This window comes from Enhydra lutris, unplaced genomic scaffold (assembly GCF_002288905.1).
Source record: "Enhydra lutris kenyoni isolate GAN:26980312 unplaced genomic scaffold, ASM228890v2 scaffoldscaffold10, whole genome shotgun sequence".
In the NCBI taxonomy this organism is placed as follows: Eukaryota; Metazoa; Chordata; class Mammalia; order Carnivora; family Mustelidae; genus Enhydra; species Enhydra lutris.
The window spans coordinates 2,882,543-2,902,180 of NW_019154094.1; the positions used below are offsets into that span (position 1 = coordinate 2,882,543).

The 19,638-nt window shown below is 62.3% G+C and overlaps 1 protein-coding gene across 1 annotated transcript; it reads left to right on the plus strand.

Moving 5' to 3' along the window:
- Positions 1 to 4,952: 4,952 nt before the first annotated feature.
- LOC111143796 (single stranded DNA binding protein 4) lies at positions 4,953 to 19,459 on the plus strand. Its single transcript, XM_022497677.1, is given in 19 exon segments — positions 4,953 to 5,011; positions 11,301 to 11,373; positions 11,747 to 11,808; positions 11,904 to 11,988; positions 15,566 to 15,655; positions 16,148 to 16,168; positions 16,170 to 16,214; positions 16,440 to 16,499; positions 16,585 to 16,654; positions 16,806 to 16,873; positions 16,960 to 17,027; positions 17,328 to 17,373; positions 17,477 to 17,512; positions 17,620 to 17,674; positions 17,766 to 17,836; positions 17,931 to 18,009; positions 18,383 to 18,411; positions 18,573 to 18,680; positions 19,052 to 19,459. Coding segments are annotated over 19 exon segments (1,155 nt in total). The 3' UTR covers positions 19,082 to 19,459.
- The last annotated feature ends 179 nt before the right edge of the window (positions 19,460 to 19,638 follow it).

Genomic DNA, 19,638 nt, shown 5'->3' on the forward strand with positions numbered 1-19,638 from the left:
AGACAGGGCAGGGCAGGCATGACAGTGGGTGAAGTGCTGCCTCTGGGTCACCCATGTGACTCCCTCAGTACCTCTCAGGGCTCAGTTTCCCCATTCTATAGCACGGGGAGAAGATAGGCTGCCTCTCCAATGAGGCTGCAGGATGGATTTCCCAGGGATGCTCTGATCCCGGACTGAGCACACCAGTTTCTAATGATTGGTTTGGCTCTGGAATTCAAGTGCAGGAAAAAGAGGCAGGGACTTAATTTGTGGGCGCCGGAGCCCACAGAAAGTACTGGAAGCAGGGCAGCTTATTGGCTCAGGCTAAGCCTTGTGGAGGATGGACACAGGTGTTGGGGCAGGGGCCGGCACTGTGGGTTTGGTTGGGGCTCCTCCTCCCAGTCCTGCTGGGTCCCTTCTCTCGCTTGGGTTCCTCCCAGCTCTGCACACTTGGGAGTTCAGTCCTCCCCTGCTCAGAGACTCACAAGCGGACCTGCACAGCCAGGATTCAAACCCAGGCTCATCCTCCATCGGAGGACTTCTGCCTCTGGTTAATCCGTCTTGGGAATACAGGAACCTGAAACTCCAAGGGGTTGCTGCCTCTTCTAGTATCCTACCCTATCTGAGGGAGCCTTTGCCTCCCATTACCCCAGCATTCCTGGACTGGGGGCCTTAGTCCTCCCGCCAGGGCGGGAACTCCCACCCCTGCTCTAGCGCTCACCGGCTGCTGCGGCTTCTCCCTTCCCGGTGTTGTTTGGGTTTTAATTTTTGTGTTGCAGTTAGAAAATTACCCGTAATTACAGCTTCTGCGAGGAAACATCTCAGGGCCCAGGCCCTGCTCCCAGCTGTGGCCCGCCTCCCACGCAGGGCCGGGGCGGGGCTGCAGGAGCCGCCCTCCGGATCCCGGCCCCTCCCCACGCCTGCCACTTTAATGAGAAGGGAGGTGGGGGGCGCTGCTTCCATCTCCAGTGAAGAGGAATAACCATCATTTGGAAAACCCAAAGCCGACTTCCGAGCGACTCCTGCAACATATTCACCGGCCGCAAGAGCTGGGTCCGTAGGGAGGACAAATCCAGTGGGAGGCGGAGGCTGCCCTCAGATTATCTGATGCATCATTTTATCGTAACAGTGACAAATCCAACCAAGGCCAGTGCAGAGTCTGTGATCTAGGGGAGATGCCCAAGGAAGGCAAGAAGAAGGGAGGGGAGGAGAAAGAGGGGAAGGAGGGAGAGGATGGGGGGCGGAGAAGGAACTAGAATAGGCCAAGCCTGGAGCCAAACTGCCCTCCAGGCAGCAGGAACAGGTAGGGCAAAGACCGTGAGGTGGGAAGGACTGGAACGAAGTGGGGAGGGACAGCCTCCCCTCCAGGCAACCCTCCAGCCCTACAAGCACAGCCAGCTTCAGGCTCTCCCCAGGAACAGCCCCCAGCCGGGTGGTAATCCCAAGAGGCAGAGAGAATCGGCTCAAGGCTGCAGTGCCCGCGCAGCCACACGGGGGCGATCGGGAGCTGGTGGAGAGATGGCGGGTCTGGGATCCATCCTAGACGCTTAGCCTTTTCTGCTTGCGGTCCCCACCCGGGCCCTTTAATCAATTCCCGGGCCTGCCATGGCCCAGAGCGCCGGTCTGCCTGGGCCTCTTACCGGGGGAACCTCCTGCCTCCTCCATGCCACTCCAGTCTACCTAGGAGCCCCACGGAGCTTCCGAAAAATCCTGTTGCCTATCCAGCCCCTCATGGCTACACACCTTCCCGTGGCTCCCTATTGCTCATGGAACAACTCTCAACCCGTCCCCTCGGGAGTGATCCGGCTCCCCCTTCCCCCTGCTCCAGCCACACTGCCCTCCTCGCTCTGCGTCCAACACCTTAACCGTGCACCCACCTCAGGGCCTTTGCACCTCTGTGACTGCAGTCTGAACATTTTGCTTTCAGATCTTTCAGATCCACCCCTCCCCTTACTAAACAAAACAAAACTTTCCTCCCCTCCCATGCTCCTCCCTCGCATGGGGGCGGGGGCGGGGGGCCTCTTCTGTGGGTTTGGCTTTTGCTGAGCGTGCGCCCTGTTTGGGTGTGCTTGCGGCTCAGCTTCCCTGACGCCGCGTGGGGCCCAGAGCTCGCTCTTCTCGGACTTTTCCGCCGGCACCGAGGCTGTTTGGAGAACCGTCCCCGTTGCCATGAGAACCGCGCTTGTCGCTCCAACCGGCCGCGCCTCCCCCTTCGCAGCTCGCGCCTCCGTCTCCCTCCTTCTCTCCCCTCTCCTCCACCCTGCTCCGGGATCCGGGCCCACTCGCCCGTTGCTTGGTCCTCTCCACCGGGAACTCCTCCCTCTGCCTAGCATGTGGTACTCCCTGAAATTATCCTACTGACTCGCCAGCTTTTGACGGTCAGCCTTCCCCGTCAGAATCTCTGCTCCACAAGCAGTAGCAACGCGTCCTGCCTGGGTCTCCAGAGCCCTGCATACAACAGACGCTCAATAAATGTTTGTGGGAGGTTGGATTCAACGACTCAAGGAACCGTGGCTCAGAGAGGGCGAGGGACCCACGCTGGACACAGAATCCTGGGGAGCCACGGAGCTTTGGGATATAAATAGGGGGTGGTAGGAGGAGCGTCCGCAAGGCCTGGGTGTCACAGTTGTCACCAATACAGAGTGTGACTTGGGTGAGGCACCCTGTCTCTACGTCTCGTTGAAAGTAGGCACTGGAGAGTGGTACTGGGAGCGGGTATTCCGATGAGGGTCCCTTGACTCCCATGTCCACCCGTGGCGTCCGGGGCGCTGACGCTCCCAGCTGGAGGCCCTACAGAAGCTTGGCGGTCGCACCCCCACGACTTCGCAGCACAGGCCCCTCCTCTAAGCCGGGCCCGGGCTCTGGGGTGGGGGGCGGGGGTGCTGCGGGAGAGGAAGCTGGGGGAGGGGACGACCGGCTGGACAGGAAGTGGGAAGGGCTGGCGTCCCCCTCCAACCCCGGCCGAGGCCCCTCGGGAGGGAGGCGGGGCTGGGGCCAGCCTGGCCCTTCCCTTCCTCTCCGTCTGTCTGGAACCCCAGCGTCTCCCGACTTCCCGGCCGCCAAAAGGCCTGACGGGTGGGGATCCCCACTGGGGGGTGCGGCCTCTAAAAGGGAGGTATAACCGGGGGTCAGCTCGCAATGGGAGGGGGGTACTCCCAAGACACACACACACATACACACACGCACGCACCACGCAGGAAACCCTAGCACACAACCACCCAATGCAGGTCCCAAAGAGCTAGCAATCAACCCACGCGCGGAAGCACAGGCACACGCACGCAATGCACACACACTTGTGAACGTAAGCTGGCGGCGTCACTGGGGCCCCCACAAGCACCAAGGACACTCGATCACTGGCCACAGCGCCAGGGCCAGTAGACCAGACAGCAACCTTTCACTGGGTACCTGCCAACCCCCAGGCATACCGAGGCACACGTGCACTCACACAGGAACTGCATGTTCACACACAGACACAAACACACACTCGCAGTATGGCACAGGAAAAACGAACACCCATGTCAAGTATTCACAGAAACATCCAGACCTGGAATCACAACTGGTCTGCCTCCCCCATCCTCGGTGCAGGCAGGTCCCGGCAGAGGCGGCCACCCCTTCCAAGCACCCTTGCCCTGGGGCCCTTATCTCTGCGTCTGCCCCCCCATCTCACACCCTCTGGAGGGAGAAGGGCCCCAGGAGGGGGAATGGATTCCTGACTCCTGCAGAGGGGCAATTAAAGGTGGGATGAGCCCCATTTACAGCAGCCAACACAAAAGTTGAGAAATGGCAGCAAGAAATGACCCAGTTGACAATCACCCAGCGGCTACTATTGACAGAGGGTGTGACTCTGGGGCCCGGCAGGGTGGCTCCCAGGGTGTGACCCAGGTATCCGCCCCCCCCCCCCCCCCCCCCGCCCCGTGTGGTTGTCTTTGTGTTGCATGTGTGTGAGTGTCCACGAGCCATGTGACTGTGTGACGCTGACTCATCTATGGCACTGGGAGACCCCAGGTCTGTGCGTGGAGCCCCGGGTAGGCTGCGACTGTGTTCCCCAGGGTGACCGTGTGGCCCAGGGTGACAGTAAGTAGCTGCATGGGCTCTTTCCACAGCTTGTCCGAAGCTGCAGCATAGCTGAGTTTCCGTGTGTCTCTCTGGCTGTGTGTCTATGTGAGTGGTGATCTGTGTGTTTTGTTGTTCTGATAGCCACTGTGTATACCTCTGTGTATATTACAACGTGTCCCTGGGTGAGCTGTATGTGTGGCGTTCCCTCTCAAGCTGCGTGGGGGTAGTTCTGCGGGGTGGTACCCCCTGTGACTGCCTATTGCTTTATGAAACTCTCACCGGTTGTTCCAGGAGCTGTGTGGATCTATGTGTGTAGTTTGGTGTCCGAGAGTGTAGCTGCAACTGTGTGTGGCTGTGTTCCTGGGCGTACAATTTGGGGGGCTGGTCCTATCTGAGGAGTGTGCGTGTAGCCGTGATCGGCTGTATCCTGCTGCGTGTCCCCAGGTGGCCGTCCCCACCCGTGCCTGCGTGTGTGTACCCGCCCCCCCGCCCGCGGCGGGCACTGCGCGTGCGCGCCCGGCCCACGGTCCCCACAGAGGGACCCATCCGCGCGCCCGCCATCGCCCCTTTAAGAGCGGCGCCCGCGGGCGGCAGGGAGGCGGCAGGCGGGGGCGCGCGCGGCGGGAGGAGGGGGCGCGCGCTTCCCGGAACAGCCCGCGCCGAGGGAAGAGAGGAAGAAAATAAAACCCGTGGCTGGAGCTGAAGCTGGAGCTGCCGCCGCTGCCGCCGCCGCCGCCTTGGCAGTCTGGAGCTCCCCCGCGCGGACGATGCCCACGGTGCCCGCGCGGGGCTCGGGGCGGTGAGGCCCGGGGCGCGGGGTAGCTATGGCGACCGCTAGCGCGGCCCGCGGTGCCGCCTGACAGGTGTGGGCCCCGGCGGCGGCAGCGGCGGCGGCGGCGGCGGCGGCTCGGAGCAGCATGTACGCCAAGGGGGGCAAGGGCTCGGCCGTGCCCTCCGACAGCCAGGCCCGCGAGAAGTGAGTCGGTGGGCCGGGGCCGCGGGAGCCGGGGGCGGGGCTCGGCGGCCGCGCAGCTTCCGTGGGCCCCAATGCCGGCGGGCACCGCGCGGGGCACGTGGGCGCGGGGGCAGGGCGTGCGGGGTCCGAGCGCGCTGGAGGGGTCGCGAGATTTGCGGGGGCGCGCGAGACCCGAGGGGCGCGAGATTTGAGGGGCGCGCGAGGCCGGAGGGGCTCGAGGGGTCGCGAGATATGTGGGAGCGTGCTGGATCGAAGGCATGTGAGGTGCTTGAGAGTTCGCGAGATTTGAGGGGGCGCGTGAGACTCCGGGGGGCGCGAGGGGCGTCAGGAGTTGTGAGGTTTGGAGGGGGCGGGGTGCGCGAGAGCCGAGAGGTCGTGAGAGTTGAAGGGGCGCGTGAATCCCGAGGGCTGCGGAGACCCGACCCGCTGGAGGGGTCGCGACATTGCGGGGGCGCGCGAGACTCGTGGGCGCAGGATTTGAGGGGGCGCGCGACCTCCCCGACCGTCGAGTCTTGGGTGCGCTGGTTTGCGGTCGCGCGTGCGCGCGAGGTCGCGCCCCGGAGCGTCATCTCCCGGTCTCCAGCGAAGTTGCTGGGGCCGTGGATGGGGTGGGGTGGGGTGGGGGTCTGACCAGTTGGGGACCCCTGCACGTCGGGAAGAGCTTGAGCGAGGAGAGGGCGTGAGGGCTGGAGGCCCCAGCCCCGCGCTGGCGGCTGGGTGGGTCCTTTGGGGAGACCACACGGCTCACAGTGGGAGGACTCTGGGATCTGCTGCAAAAACACCTCCTGCGGGGACTAAAGGCCCCGTCGTGCCTGTTTTCCAGCCCCCGTGGGTGGCCAGACCCGTCCTGTGCTTGTCCATTTCTTCGAGAGGGTCCCATCGGAGCCTTGGTTTGGAGATAGGGTTCTGCTGCTAAAGAAAGTTTAGAAAACACCAGATGGTCACATCCCGTATTTCATCCGTGGGGGTGCCTGAGCCCTGGAGAGGAAGCGGTCTGCTGAGGGAGGTCTCTGGGTCTGGGGCGCGGGAGAGATCTCAGAAGGCGGGAGGGGGGAGGGCACCCTGGAGAGGATACCTGGTTGCTCTGAGCATCGGTTTCTGAAATATGGACAACCGGCCTTGTAGGATTCTTACAAGGACAGGGGTGAGAGGCTGCAGGGAGGGCACCGCACACAGGCAGCCACCAGCAGAGCCACTTCCTGTCTCCGGGCCTCGGTTTCTTCCTCTGTGAAATGGGGGTGTGGGGAGGCTAAACTGCTCAGGTCCTCAGCTCTGTGGTGCTGGGTTTTTTGTTTTTTGTTTTTTAAAGATTTTATTTATTTATTTGACAGAGAGAGAGACAGTGAGAGAGGAAATACAAGCAGGGAAGGGGGAGAGAGAGAAGCAGGCCTCCTGAGGAGCAGGGAACCTGATGTGGGGCTGGATCCCAGGACACTGGGATCATGACCCGAGCCAAAGGTAGATGCTTAACGACTGAGCCACCCAGGTGCCCCTCTGTGGTGCTGTTTTTCTTCGGGCTGGCAGTTCTGCCTCCTCCTGCCCTTCTTCCTTCTTGGGTCCCTGTCTTGGGCCCACTTCTTGCTCCTCATCTCAGCACTAGGTCTGGGACAGCCTGCCCCAGAAATGGACTGAGTACCTGCTGGGTGCGTGGATGGTGAATCCAATAATAAACACTCCCAGCCTACAGGGCAGCCTGGAGGGCACCTACCACCCAGGACTAACTAGCACTTGCATTTGGTCCTTGGTTTCGAGGCTTTTTAAATAAGAGGACGAAGGTCACAGGGTTAGTGGAAGTCCCCTTAGTCCCCTTTATATCCTTCCCCCTGTGGCCCCAGAGGTTCTGCCGACGTGAAGTCCTGCCAGGTAGGTTTAAATAGTTCTGTAAATGACAACCGTGGTTGGTGTGTTGTGGTTTTCGCCGGGATTGGTTTTGAGAAGGTGCCCCTGACCACGGGTAGTTTGTTCCGTAGCCCAGCAGGTGAGGGAATCACCTTGTGTTTGCTCTGTCTCTTGCCGGGCTTCCAGGTGTGGCTGTGGGCATCCTTGTTTGGAGGGCAAATGAGCAAAAGGTTCTTGAGAAAGGAACCCCTGAACTGAGTCCTGGAGGCTGAGCAGAGCCAGGGGACACAGGGAAGCTTCCAAGGAAGGGCTTGAGAAGAGGGAAGGAACAGGAGGAGGAAGACAGAGGGCGAATTCGTGAGTGGGGGTCATCACCCGGGCCACTGGCTGGGAGAAGGGGCAAGCATGGAGGCTGCCAGGCAGATGGTGAGGAAACACCCAAAGGCCTGGCCTTGAGGGTAGCAGGGTGAAGGGGCGTGGGGAAAGAAATGCGTGGGCTGGAGCGTCCCTCTGTTGGGAAGTGATACAAGGCCCTGAATAGAGGGCGTCTCCCAGCCCCCAGGAGCAAGTCCAGAGGCTTTAAGCAGGAGGAGGACACTGTACTCGTGCTCAGAACCTCTGTTACCTGCCATAGTTCTTTATTTTTTTAAAGATTTTATGTATTTATTTGACAGAGCACGAGCAGGCAGAGAGGCAGGCAGAGGGGAAGGGGGAAGCAGGCTCCCTGATGAGCCGAGAGCTCTATGCAGGGCTCGATCCCAGAACCCTGAGATCATGACCTGAGCCGAAGGCAGAGGGTCAACCCACTGAGCCACCCAAGCGCCCCTGCCATAGTTCTTGCTCATTACAGTGGTGGGACCACATTGTAGTCTCCAAGGCTCTAATGTCCCATTCTGTCACCTGAGCAACCCCGCGTGCATTTCTTCCTGTGAACACTTGGGGTCTGGGGACACCCCCCCCACCCCGTATCCTCTAGGTCACTCGTTCCTTCCAGCCACCTGTCCTCTTACAGCAGAAGCCCCTCCCATGAGTGTGCTCTTTGTTCCGCAGGTCATTTGCCAGCCTGGTTAGGGGTAGGAATGCCAGGATTTGGATTCAGACCCCAGGCCCTTCCCTGTAACTGAGATCAGGGCTGGACTGGACACCTCAGGCGGGAGGCTCCTGCGTGGGGTCTCAAACAGCATGGTCTAATGTCCAGGCTTCAAAAGTTTTCCCTGAAAACAAAACAGCTCACAGTCCTTCCCTGAGACTCTATCCTGGTAAAAATGAGAGTACGAACACTTAAGAGAAACCAACAAAACTTAAAATGTTTTCTGGCTTCTCTTTGCTTTGGGGATAAAACCCCAAATCCTTAACGTCAAAATACTAAGCTGATTTTTACTGGTGCTTACCAGTTGACTGCCTGTGTCAATCCTGTCCTCGCAGGAGGGAGTCCCCGTGTTGGTCTGTTCATGCATCTGGGGTAGCTAGGGGTGCAAGAGGCCCCAGGCGCTGTTGTAAGTTCAGTCGTGAGCTAAAGAGACCAAGTCGCTGCCCCCCCAAAGCTGTTTCAGAAGGAGCTGAGGCAGTGAGCAGAGAGACCTGTGTCAGAAGGGGACAAATAAGGTGATTGGAGGGTGGATGGGGCAGGTGGAGGTGAGGTGTGACAGGGAAGACTGTGCCAAGTGACATTTGAGCCACATAGGTCTCTAGGTGGAAGTGCCCCAGGTGGGGGAACACCCTGTGCAAAGGCCCTGGGGTGGAGGGGGGCCACTGTACGTGTGCTGGGCCATTGGAGGGACTGAAGGAGTGCTGTAGGGTGAGTGTGTATGTGGAGACTCTGGAGGCTGGGGAGAGCGTAGCCCCTGGGGGAGCCCTGTTGAAATCCAAGCAAGAGGCGGTAGTGGCCTGGATGCAGTGTGGTAGAGAAGGCAAGAGGAGGGCTCCAAAGCAGAAGAGAGAGTGTTTTCCTTAAAAATTTTCCCTACATTCAGTAAGTGCAGTGATCTCAGGGGGATGGCTGGGTGGATAGTCATGCATCCATGTATCTTTTTGAGTCAAGGCCAGACTACCCAAGTCAGATGGGACAGGGGAGGTGGAAAAGGAAGAAGCTGGTGGGGAGCATGTTGAAGATGTCACTTGAACCCCGAGTTTGGGCAACTGCACAAAGATGTCATCCGGGCGGGAGAGGAGGCTACCCAGAGAGAAGCTAGGGCCCAGGGTTGAGCTCAGGCAGGACTAGTGGAGGGGGGAGGGGAGCAGGCAGGAGTGGGGTCCTGCATCCTGGGTCACATGCCACCCCTGAACAGTTGAGGGCAAAAGGGAGGTGTGGGAGGACCTGATGGCTGGTGGTGTTGAGTCCTTGGTGGATGTGGTAGGAGCCAAGGGTCACTTCTCCAGAAAGCTTTCTGAGCCAGAATGCCCAAAGGGCAAGACTGCAGTCCCCCTGCCCCATCCCTACACCTGCCTAGCTTGATTCCCCATCCCATCCTGCTCCCTTATCTCTGGGCATCTCATCATCAACTTTCCTGCTTCCCGCAGCGACCCCCAGAATGGGTGAGGGGCCGGCTGGATCTCTCTGTCAGCCTCTCTCCTTGCCCGGAGGGTGGGAGAAGGGGCGGGCAGGCCTGGGCTGGTCGGCTCTGCTTCAGCCCGTTGTTCCTTCACTGATGGACGCTGGGCCAGCAGATGCAGACCGCTTGAAGGCTCAGGAAGCCTCTAAAAAGGAAGAGAATCCTAGCAGTGAGTTGGACAGCTAAACCTGGAGGCTATGGGGCCAGGGAGGCTGAGAGAGCGGAGTGATGATGTGGCCGAGTCAACAGCCGGTCTTGAGGAAAACCCACACTTGGAGCGGCGGGACCACCATGAGCCATGCCCCGCTGTGCCCTGTCCCTGTTGGTGGCTGTCACAGCTCATCTGGTGCGATGGGAGCTGGGGGGCACACCTTGCCCTGGGTCCACCCACCCCAGTCCCTCAAACATCTGCTTCTTGTCCTTCCCTAGCACGCACGACCTTCCCGCCTACCATAGAACTCCTCAGGTAGCCTCCAGGGGTTCAGGTGTCTGTAACGTATACTGCACAAATGTGCTGGGCGAGTGCTGAATGAATGAAAATGGGTGGAGGAAGGAAGAGGATCCAGGGTAAGAGCAGAAGCAGTGGGGGGGAGCAGGGAGCAGGGGCCGGGACAGAATGGCAAGAACTATCTCCGCAAGGTCTGAGGGGAGCTGAGGAAGTGGGGGGGTGATCTGATGGGGAGCGGGGATGTGAGGACCAAGAAGCCTGGCTGGGAAGGTGGGAGAGAACAGGAACATGAGTCAAAGCAGGGTTATTTTAGGATGGGGCCCTCAGCCAGGGAAGGGTGGCCAACTGAGTGGGGAGGTGTCCTGGAAGGGTTTCTAGCTCAGGGCAGCCCTTGGGGAGCCCCCCGGTCTTGGATCTAGAACCAACCCTCTCAGCCTATGTGGGGCCTGGATGGACAGTAGGTTCCTGGGAGCACTGGGAAGGGCCCGTAACTGTGGATGGTTGGGAAGTGGGTGACCCCAGGAGGCAGGAAGTTTTTCTGCTTGCTGGTGGGGAGGACTGATGGGGGAGGGGTGTCAGGGCCAAGGATGTGGAGGCTCGGAAGATGGTGTAGAGGGCCTGGCATTCCTGTGTGGCCTGTGGAGGACCCTGCTGGTCAGAAGGTGGCTGTGTTCTAGGGGCAGGTCGTAGCCAGCCTGGTCCATCCAGGAGTACTGGGCACTGTGTTTCCACAAGGCAGTGCTGTGGCAGCCAAGTGGCACCGCCGGCCCCATGGCCCCTCACCTGCCCTCACTTGTCCACACTACTTCTGCAAGGCTGGTGGAGCTGGGTCATGGCCACCATGGGTAGATGGGCTCTTGACCTGAAAAAGAAAATGGGGTTGTGGGGGCATCTGGAGGAGGAAGACCTCAGGTTAGAGGGCACCTTTCTTTCCCTAGCAGAGAAAGCCAGAAGGAAATTAGGTGTTGGGCCCCGGCCACATGGCCTCAGGTACCCGCTGGGAGACCCCACCCAGGGTAGAATCTGGAGTGACGTTCAGGAGCCCTTTCTCCTGGCCAGATCGTCCTAGGATGAAGGCTGTTCTGGGATCTCAACACTGGGAGGACAGGGCCAGGGCTTGGCCCACGAGGGGATGTGGAACTGAGCAGAATGGGTGGCTTGCAAGTCAGGGGTCAGGGCTGCAGGGGTGCTGCCTAGATGAAGGGCCCGCCGGCTGGGTGTTGGCGAATGTGTAGGAGCTGGCAGGACTGAGCACCTGATGAAGGCGTCACGTCAGGGTGGGAGAGATGGCGGGGGGCAGTTGGGGAACCAGTGAGGGGCCGTGAGTGAGGCTGAGGATGGTGTCACGAAAGGGCTCACCGAGCCCTCTCCCGGGGACCCTTGGGGAGGGGCTTGTGGCGACGGCTGCAGGCCTCCAGAGAGCCTGAATTGGTCGGCACCCTGCCTGCAGGTTGGCGCTGTATGTGTACGAGTACCTGCTGCACGTCGGTGCCCAGAAGTCAGCCCAGACCTTTCTGTCCGAGGTAAGCCAGCCTTGCCAGGCAGAGCCCCCCAGGCAGGGTCCTTCCTTACTTCCCATACCCTGGCGTCCTCTCCACCCCCTTCCCCTGGGGCTCCAGTGGTGGGGTTGGGTTGCTCCTCTGCTGGCTCTGGGGGCTCAGGGCTGGGGGGGGGTCGGGGTCTGTGGGCTGGGATCAGGGCATCTGTTTGGCCAACTGAGGATCTATGCCCACTTCTCTGCCCCTGACACGGTTGTCCCCTGCCCCGCACCCTTGCTTGGGGTGGCTGGTTCCCCATTCCCCAGGCACCAGGCTGGGCTGGGGCTGCCTCACGTTGGAAGAGGTCAGGAGGGGCTGGGCAGTAGGTCCCCCTCACCATCTTGCTTTTCCCCTGCAGATCCGATGGGAGAAGAACATTACGCTGGGGGAGCCCCCAGGCTTCCTGCATTCCTGGTGGTGGTGCGTGTGGGGCTGGTGGGAGGTGTGGAAGGGGACTGGGTGGGGATGCCTAGGGAAACCATTGTCCCCCCCCCCGCCTCCCCTGCCGCCCACAGCGTGTTCTGGGACTTGTACTGTGCAGCACCTGACCGCAGAGAGGCGTGTGAGCACTCGAATGAGGCCAAGGCCTTCCAAGACTACGTGAGTCCCTGCCCCATGGACCTGGATCAGGGCTCTTGGGCACGGGCCAGTTTCAGGGCCTGGGGCCTTGGGGGCCTGCATGGCCTGAGGCTGGTTGGGGTGGGCAGGTGGGTCTGGTGTTGGGGTTTAATCTGGGATGTTGGCCACTTCTGGGGCTTCCCTATGCCCTCAATCTAGGGTCACTCACGGGGTGGGGGAGGCTCCTTCTATTGCACCCAGCTCCTGAGGGTCCCCTCAGCACCCCCCACCTTCCTGACCCCAGCCCTACGTCACCTCCCCCCTCATCTGAATCCCTTGGGAGCCCCAAGTGGGGAGCTCTGCCTCCCCATCTGCTCCGGGTGGGGGGGTGGTGGTGTGTGTTTGTGTTGGGCGGTGGGCCCACCATTGCATAGCCCCTCCCACCCCAGCCTTTTTGAGCCCCTGGGGCAATGGGCTTGGCTAAGGGGCAGGGGCACCCTCCAGCAGTAGAGGCCCAGCACAGGCACAGTTCCTGACTTGGCTTGGTGATTGGCGCTGTTGACCCCACCTTTTTGGCCTCAGTTTCCGTCCAGGTTGAGTGTGGGTCCAAGGCCTATCTGGAGAGGAGGGGAATAACATGAAAGGGCTGTGGCATCTTGTCGTCATGGGGAGCAGATGGCTGCCCCTGCCTTTATCCTCTTCATCCTGGCTGTGGGGCTTGGCCACCTGGCTTCTCAAGAGAAGTCTCCGGCTGGGCAGGAAGGGCTTGGGGCCTCCGGGCCCACTCAAGGGGGAAGCAGCAGCTCAGCTGGCGTCTAGGGACGGTGCAGCTCTAGGCGAGTTCTCCCTTCTCCCCCCGCGCCCCCACCTTGTGCACCCACTCACCTACAGCTGTGGGCTTCACTGCCTGAGCAGTCCGCCCTGCTGTGCCCTTTCGGGCCTCCCAGGGCGTGGCCCGTCCCGCCCACCAATCGCTCTGCAGTTGGTCAAGGTCGTGCACCGCCTCCCCACAAAACGCGCTTCCTCCCCCCACCCCGCAAGTGACGGCCTTTCTAGAGCCCGGGTGCAGTCCACGAGGGGTAACCATCATGTCCGGAAGCCGCTCCGCACCTGTTGTACAATGTGCATGGGAGCCCGGGTCCCCACTGGGTTCCACTGCCCCTAAGCGTCCCGCCCGCCCCCTCCCCCCACCCCCGGCCCCCCTCTGCCAGAATGGGGCTCCAGGGGTGTCTGGATCTGTGTGTGTGCATGACTCCGCGTGGGCGCTCATTCCCAGTCGGGCTCTAGCCCCCTCCCAGCCTGCTGGTGCCCCCTTCCCTCCCCACCCCTACCCGGGCCTCTCCTCTGCCCCCGCCCCTAGCGGCCTCTCAGGGCCCCTCTGGGGAGGGCAGGAAGGCGGAGCACAGCGTTCTCCACTTCGGCGGGAGCGCGCTTCTGGGAGCGCGACGGTTACCATGGCAGCGGAGTGCGTCGGGGGAGATAGTGCGGGCACCGCAGGCGTGGTGGTGGGGAAGGGAGCGCCCCGGCCCCGGGTGACGGGTTCCCTATAGCTGCGGGCGCACATCCTGCCCGGCCTCTGCTCTAACGTGGGGGGAGCTCTGTGCTTGCCTCCCCCGCACGATCGGGGCCCCCCTCCGAGTGGGGGCTCAGTTCACCCCTCCCGGCAGCCGACTGCGGCGTCTCCAGGAAACGCTAGCGCGCCCAACCCATCGTCATAGCAACGCGGGATGGGCCAGGGCGTCTCCGGGTGGATGATTGACGTGGGGGGGGTCTAGCTCGGGCCACCCGCCAGTGAGGGTGGGCCCTGTATTAACCTTTCTGGGCCTAGAGTTGGGGAGCCGCAGTGAGTGAGGGGTGCCCCATCTTCTCCCTGCCCCCACACCTCGTTGGCAGCCCAGAGAGCGGCTGCCCCCCCTCCTCCCTCCTGACCAGGAAATGCTTTGGCGCCTGCTTTGGCTTGAAAGGGGGGACTGCTCTCCCATCCTCTCTGTGGGGTAGGTTGGGGGGAGTTGACAGACCGAAGGCTCAGAAGTGCCTCCTTCAGCCACTGAGGCAGGCGCCTTCGAGAATACAGTAGGCGCTCCAGCTGTCAGGCTGTGTGTGTCCGTGGGGGGGGATGGCAGTTTGGAGGGTGTGAGAGCTTGCCCCCCCCCCCCCCCCCTAGGATCTCTTTGGCTTTCAAAAGGTTGGTGATGGGCCCTGGGATTGTTTTCAGTCACCATAGGCCGGGGAAGACGTGTCCCCCGCCCCCCCCAGCTTGGGACCTGGGTAGGAGACCTTTGGAGGTTGATCTTCGAGAAGGGGCAGGAAGGTGGGGGGCAGCTTGCAATACCCAAGGGGAGGAGTATGTCTCCAGGGGTCCTGCTCTGACCCAGCCAAGAGACCCTCTCCCTGCTTCTTTGGAGCAGGAAATGCTGTGTGACTGTGGGCAAAATGCTTCATTTCTCTGAGTCCAAGTGGCTGCAGTTTTACAGATTCCTGAGCATCCCCATGTGATGGCTTGTGTCAGTCCCAGGAAGAGCTGTGCCCCAAGCAGACCATACCCTCCCTCTCAGATCCCGTTGGGGGTGGAGTGGGTGCAGATGATCCAGCAGGCAAGAGTGGAGGGGCCCCCCACAGAAGTACTGTCTTTACTCAGTCCTTGCAGAGTGCTCCTTTCTTGTCCTTTAATGTGTTCCCTCTACCCTGTAGACTAGGCCTCCATTTCCCTCCTCCCTCCTCTGTTCCCAAAGGCAGACAAGCCTGGGACTTGGAACCTACCAGAGGAAGTGGCCTGTCAGCCTGTCCCCCTGCCAGCTCTGGCCTGCCACCAGCATCTCCACCCTTGGCTGACATGGGAACTCCCCTGTCTAGCACCCGGTCTTCTCCCCTCCTCCAACTGAAGAGAGGTCTGGAGCCTGGACACCCCGCCCCCTAGTCCTGCTCTTCCTCCCCCTCCGGACTGGAAGCGGGGGTGCTCTGCCCCCGCAGCTCCCGGGAGGAGCCCTGTGGGAGGGAGGTTCACCTTGAAGCTGCCAGTTGATTTCTGTTTATTTGGGTATCTTGGGCAGAGCTGGGAGTCCAGCTCGTCCGTCTTCCCAGCCAGGAGAACCTGGGGCGTGTGGGGCTGGGGCTAGAGTCAGGGACGACATGCCCACTAGTCTGAGGTGAAATTCCGATGGGAAGAGCGAGCCGTGCCAGATGCGGGAGGCACATGCCCACGGGGGTCCTGGGTCGTTGGCATCTTCAGACCCCCAGAATCCTCAGGCTTGGGACTGACTCCTTAGGAGCCGGGATCCCCAGGTCTCTGGCCTCCTCCCTGGGCTGTGGGCGGCATCAGGCAGGGCCCCGACCACTGCCAGTGTCTTGGGTGCTGCAAAGAGGCAAAGCCTGTGTCCACAGGGCACGTTTGAGAACAAATGAGCAGCCCCGAGTCAGGGCAGCTGACACTGGGCTGGGGACAGGGGCAGCGGCTCCTCCTTCATGTAGAGAACGCTCCAGGCGTCCTCACACCCTCACCGGGGTGGAGGATCCCACGGCCCAGGCTCCTTGTTCTGCAGAGTGGGCTGCTTGCAGATAGGAGGGGCACTCAGCAGGAAGTGACGAGAGCTCGTTCTCCTGGTCTTCCTCACCCCTGCAGAGTGCTGTGGCGGCCCCCAGTCCTGTGATGGGGAGCATGGCCCCCAACGATGCGATGGCAGCAGGCCCCATGGCCCCCAGCTTCTTCCAGGTACAGCCAGGGCCGGTGCCCCTTGTTCTCCAACTCGAGTGGGCATATGTTGGAGGGTGAAGGCATGGGCCGTGAGGGTGGGGGGCGGTGGATCTTACAGGGAGAGGCCTGGGCCAGCCGCAGGTGGGTCGGGGGCTTTCCAGGAGGTGGGTATTTGTGTAGTGGCTTTGGTGGCAAGGGCAGGGGTGGGACCGTTTGGGCTGGGCCCCAAAGCAGGAGAGGGTGGTGTCTCTGTGAGGTTGGCCAGTGCGGGCCTGGTTGCTAAGGGCCTCAGAGCATGGCTCTCTGAGCCATGGGTCTTGCCTGTGACTGTTCCTGTAGGGCCCCTCACTCCAAACCCCGTCTTCCCCTCGGGGGAGCACAGGGCTGGCCCACCCTCCCACCTCCATGGCGTCCCCTCACCCTCCCTGGCCAGGCTCAGTAGGGCCACAGATAACAGTGAAGCTTCGGTGGACCTCGCTCCTCCCAACCCACCTGGTTCTGTCCTCCTAGGGCCCCCCTGGCTCCCAGCAACCCCCCCCACAATCCCAACGCCCCCATGATGGGGCCTCATGTTCAGGTAAGGACCTGTGATGCCCTGCCCCTTTGCACACGCACATCCCAGCAGATGGAGTCCCCAGCCCCACTGCACTCACGCACCGGGCACTGGCTGGCTGTGGTTTGCTGGCTGGTCCTGGAGGAGGGGGGCTGTCCAGGCTGGGGGCCCGGGCAGCTGCAGGAATGGGGTAGCTTTGGGGGGTGAGCGGGCGGTGGGAGGTGCTGATCCCCGGCCCACCTCTTCCAGCCCTTCATGTCACCGCGGTTCCCAGGGGGCCCCCGGCCCACCCTGCGGATGCCGAGTCAGGTGAGAGAGGGATGAGGGGAGGGGGGGCAGGAGTTGGGCCAGCGAGGGGGTACCCACGCTCAGTGCTGCCACACCCCCTCTGCAGCCTCCTGTGGGGCTCCCCGGCTCCCAGCCCCTCCTCCCTGGCGCCATGGAACCCTCCCCGCGTGCTCAGGGTGAGTAGGGAAGCTCCCGCTGCTGCCACCCTCAGCTCCAAGTTCCTCGTCCCTGCTGCCTGCTGGTGCAGAAACACCCCCTCCAGTGCGTGTCCACACTGGGGAGTATTCCTGGCCTGAGCCCCCTTCCTCCTGCCTCCCTCCCCGCCAGGGCATCCTAGCCTGGGCCCGATGCAGAGAGTGACACCTCCACGGGGCATGGCCAACATTGGACCCCAGGTAAGGGCTGGGCCAGGAGAGAGGGTACGCTTCTGGGGCTTTCCCCGACATCTTGGCCTGCACTCACCATGCTTTTGCCTTCCCAGAGCTATGGAGGTGGCATGCGGCCCCCACCCAACTCCCTCGCCGGCCCGGGCCTGCCCACCATGAACATGTAAGGCCACCACCCAGCTTCATGGGCTGACTCTGCTGGGGCATACTCAGTCTGCGCAACCACTCTGGTGGTTTACTCTGTATTGGGGGGTAAACTGAGGCCCAAAGGCCAGTGAGTGATAGGATGGGATTCGGAGGCTGATTGGAATCCATCCCTGGGTACCAACTCTTAGCCAACATGGGCTGCTCTGCGGCCCTGTTTGGGGGCCCGTGGGGCAGAGTGGGGGAGGTCACAAAATGTATAGTGGGGGGCTGTGTACCACCTGGCCTCACCCTGGGGTCCACCCACTGTGTCTTCTAGGGGCCCTGGAGTGCGAGGCCCCTGGGCCAGCCCCAGTGGAAACTCGGTGAGAGGCGGGCTGGCGGCCCCGGGAGGGTGGTGGGTGGATGAGCAGATGAGCGGTGTGGGGGTACAGCAGGGCAACTTCTCATGGCTGCCCCTCTCCCCAGATTCCCTATTCCTCCTCCTCCCCCGGCAGCTACACGGTGAGTGACTGAGTGACGCAGTGGCTGCTCCATTCGAGCCAGGGGGCAGGGGCGGTGGTTGGCAGATGGGGGGCTCTTTCTCACCTTCTGTCTCCTTCCTTGCGCAGGGACCCCCAGGAGGAGGTGGGCCCCCTGGAACACCTATCATGCCCAGCCCTGGAGGTGCTGCAGCCTGGGCGGGGTACAGGGAGGGGTGTGCGCTCCCGGAGAAGTCCTCGCAGCCCTTCCCCTTACGTCCCGGTATCTCCCCCAGACTCCACCAACTCCAGCGAGAACATGTACACCATCATGAACCCCACTGGGCCGGGCGCCAGCAGGGCTAATGTGAGTTGCGGGGGTTCCAGGGTGGGTGTTGTGGCAGGCGGTGCCCCCGCTGGGGATTTGATGGCCCTAGTCCCACGCTGCCCCCTGCCCGCAGTTCCCGCTCGGCCCTGGTCCCGAGGGCCCCATGGCGGCCATGAGTGCGATGGAGCCTCACCACGTGAACGGATCCCTGGGTGAGTGGGCTTTGAGTAGAGACACACACCTCACTCCCCACCCCCGCTACTTCGCAAGCCGCCTGCGCCCCCTGGCGGTTGCACCCCAAGTCCACTGGCAGGGGCTGCGAGGGGGGAAGTGGCGGAAGGTGTGCGGGGGGGGCAGGGGGGAGTTCCAGCAACTAAACCAAGAGTGCCATCACTGACCCCCCGTCCTGACCCTCTATCCGGGACCCCCAGCGGGGTCCCAGCGGGCTGGGCCCAGGGACGGAGGTAGGGCCACGCAGCAAGTTCAGGAAGGGGTTAGTTGATCCTAGGCTGGGGGAAGCCGGGGATTGGTGCTGGCCTGTCCCAGGCACATCTGAGCCACGGTCCGCGGTCTGTCGGTCCACAGGCTCGGGCGATATGGACGGGTTGCCGAAGGTGAGGGCCGCGGTCCTGCGTGGGGACGGAACCTGGGACTCCCTGGGTGCGGGGATGTGGGTTGGGTCAGAGCTGGGAAGCCTAGTCGGGGTTGGGCCGAGCAGTGGGCAGGGCCCGGCCCGCGGGGCGGGGAGCCCTGCGCTGACCGCGGCCGCCCCCAGAGCTCCCCCGGCGCCGTGGCCGGCCTGAGCAACGCCCCGGGCACCCCGCGGGACGACGGCGAGATGGCGGCCGCCGGGACCTTCCTGCACCCGTTCCCGAGCGAAAGCGTAAGCGACTGCGTCGACTCCCCCCCCCGCGGCGGCGTCGGGCCGGAGGGGCCTGGCGGGCAGGCCCCGGCGGGGCGGCCGGGGGGCAAGAGCAAGACCGTGACCGCGGCGGGCCAGGTGGGGGGGCGGCCGCGGCATCCTTCCCCTCCCCTTTCTTTCCCTCCCCCACTCCCGCCCTAATCTCACCGGTCCCCCTCCCTGTCCCCACCCCATCCTGGGACCCGCACCCCAGGGCAGTCTCCCCACGCATCGCCACTTCTCTCCTCCCCTCCCTCCGCCCTGCCCCGTCCCCCATTCTCCCCGGGGGGCGGGTCCCAGCATAGGCCAGAGCTGAGCCCGCCTCCGCGCGCCACCCCCTCGTCTCTCCGCAGTACTCGCCCGGGATGACCATGAGCGTGTGATGGGGCAGCAGCCCCTTGCCCACTGCCGGCCTCGGCTTCTGCCCAGTGCCCCTGCCTGGGACCAAGGTCCAGGGCCTGGGGCAGTCTGCTGGGTGAGGGTCTGAGGTCACACCTCGGGCGACTGTACTCCATCCAGTTCAAGGATTGGACAGCTGGGAGGCCCCACACGAAGGACTCTCATTTTATAAAAAAACAAAAACAAAAAACCAAAAAAAAAAAAAAAAAAAGCAAACACAAGGACCTCAGAGACGTTCTTTCCTGTATAGGCCCTTCCCGCTATTTCTATTTTGTCCCCGGGGGATTCTTGGGGACCTCCTTTCCCCTGCACAGCAGGGGTGGGCCCCATCAATAAATGTAACTTGGTTTTGGTTTTTGGTATCTGGTCTCCAGATTTCTTCGCTGTGGCTTGTGGCCACATCCTCCCATCAGGGGTTGGGCAGAGGCCTCCGGGTTCTGTAAGTTTCAAGAGCTGGGGCATCGCTTTGGGAAGGGTAGCTAGGAGTCTACCATGAGAAAGATGGGAGATGGGGCTGGAGTTGGGGGGTGGCTAGGGTTAG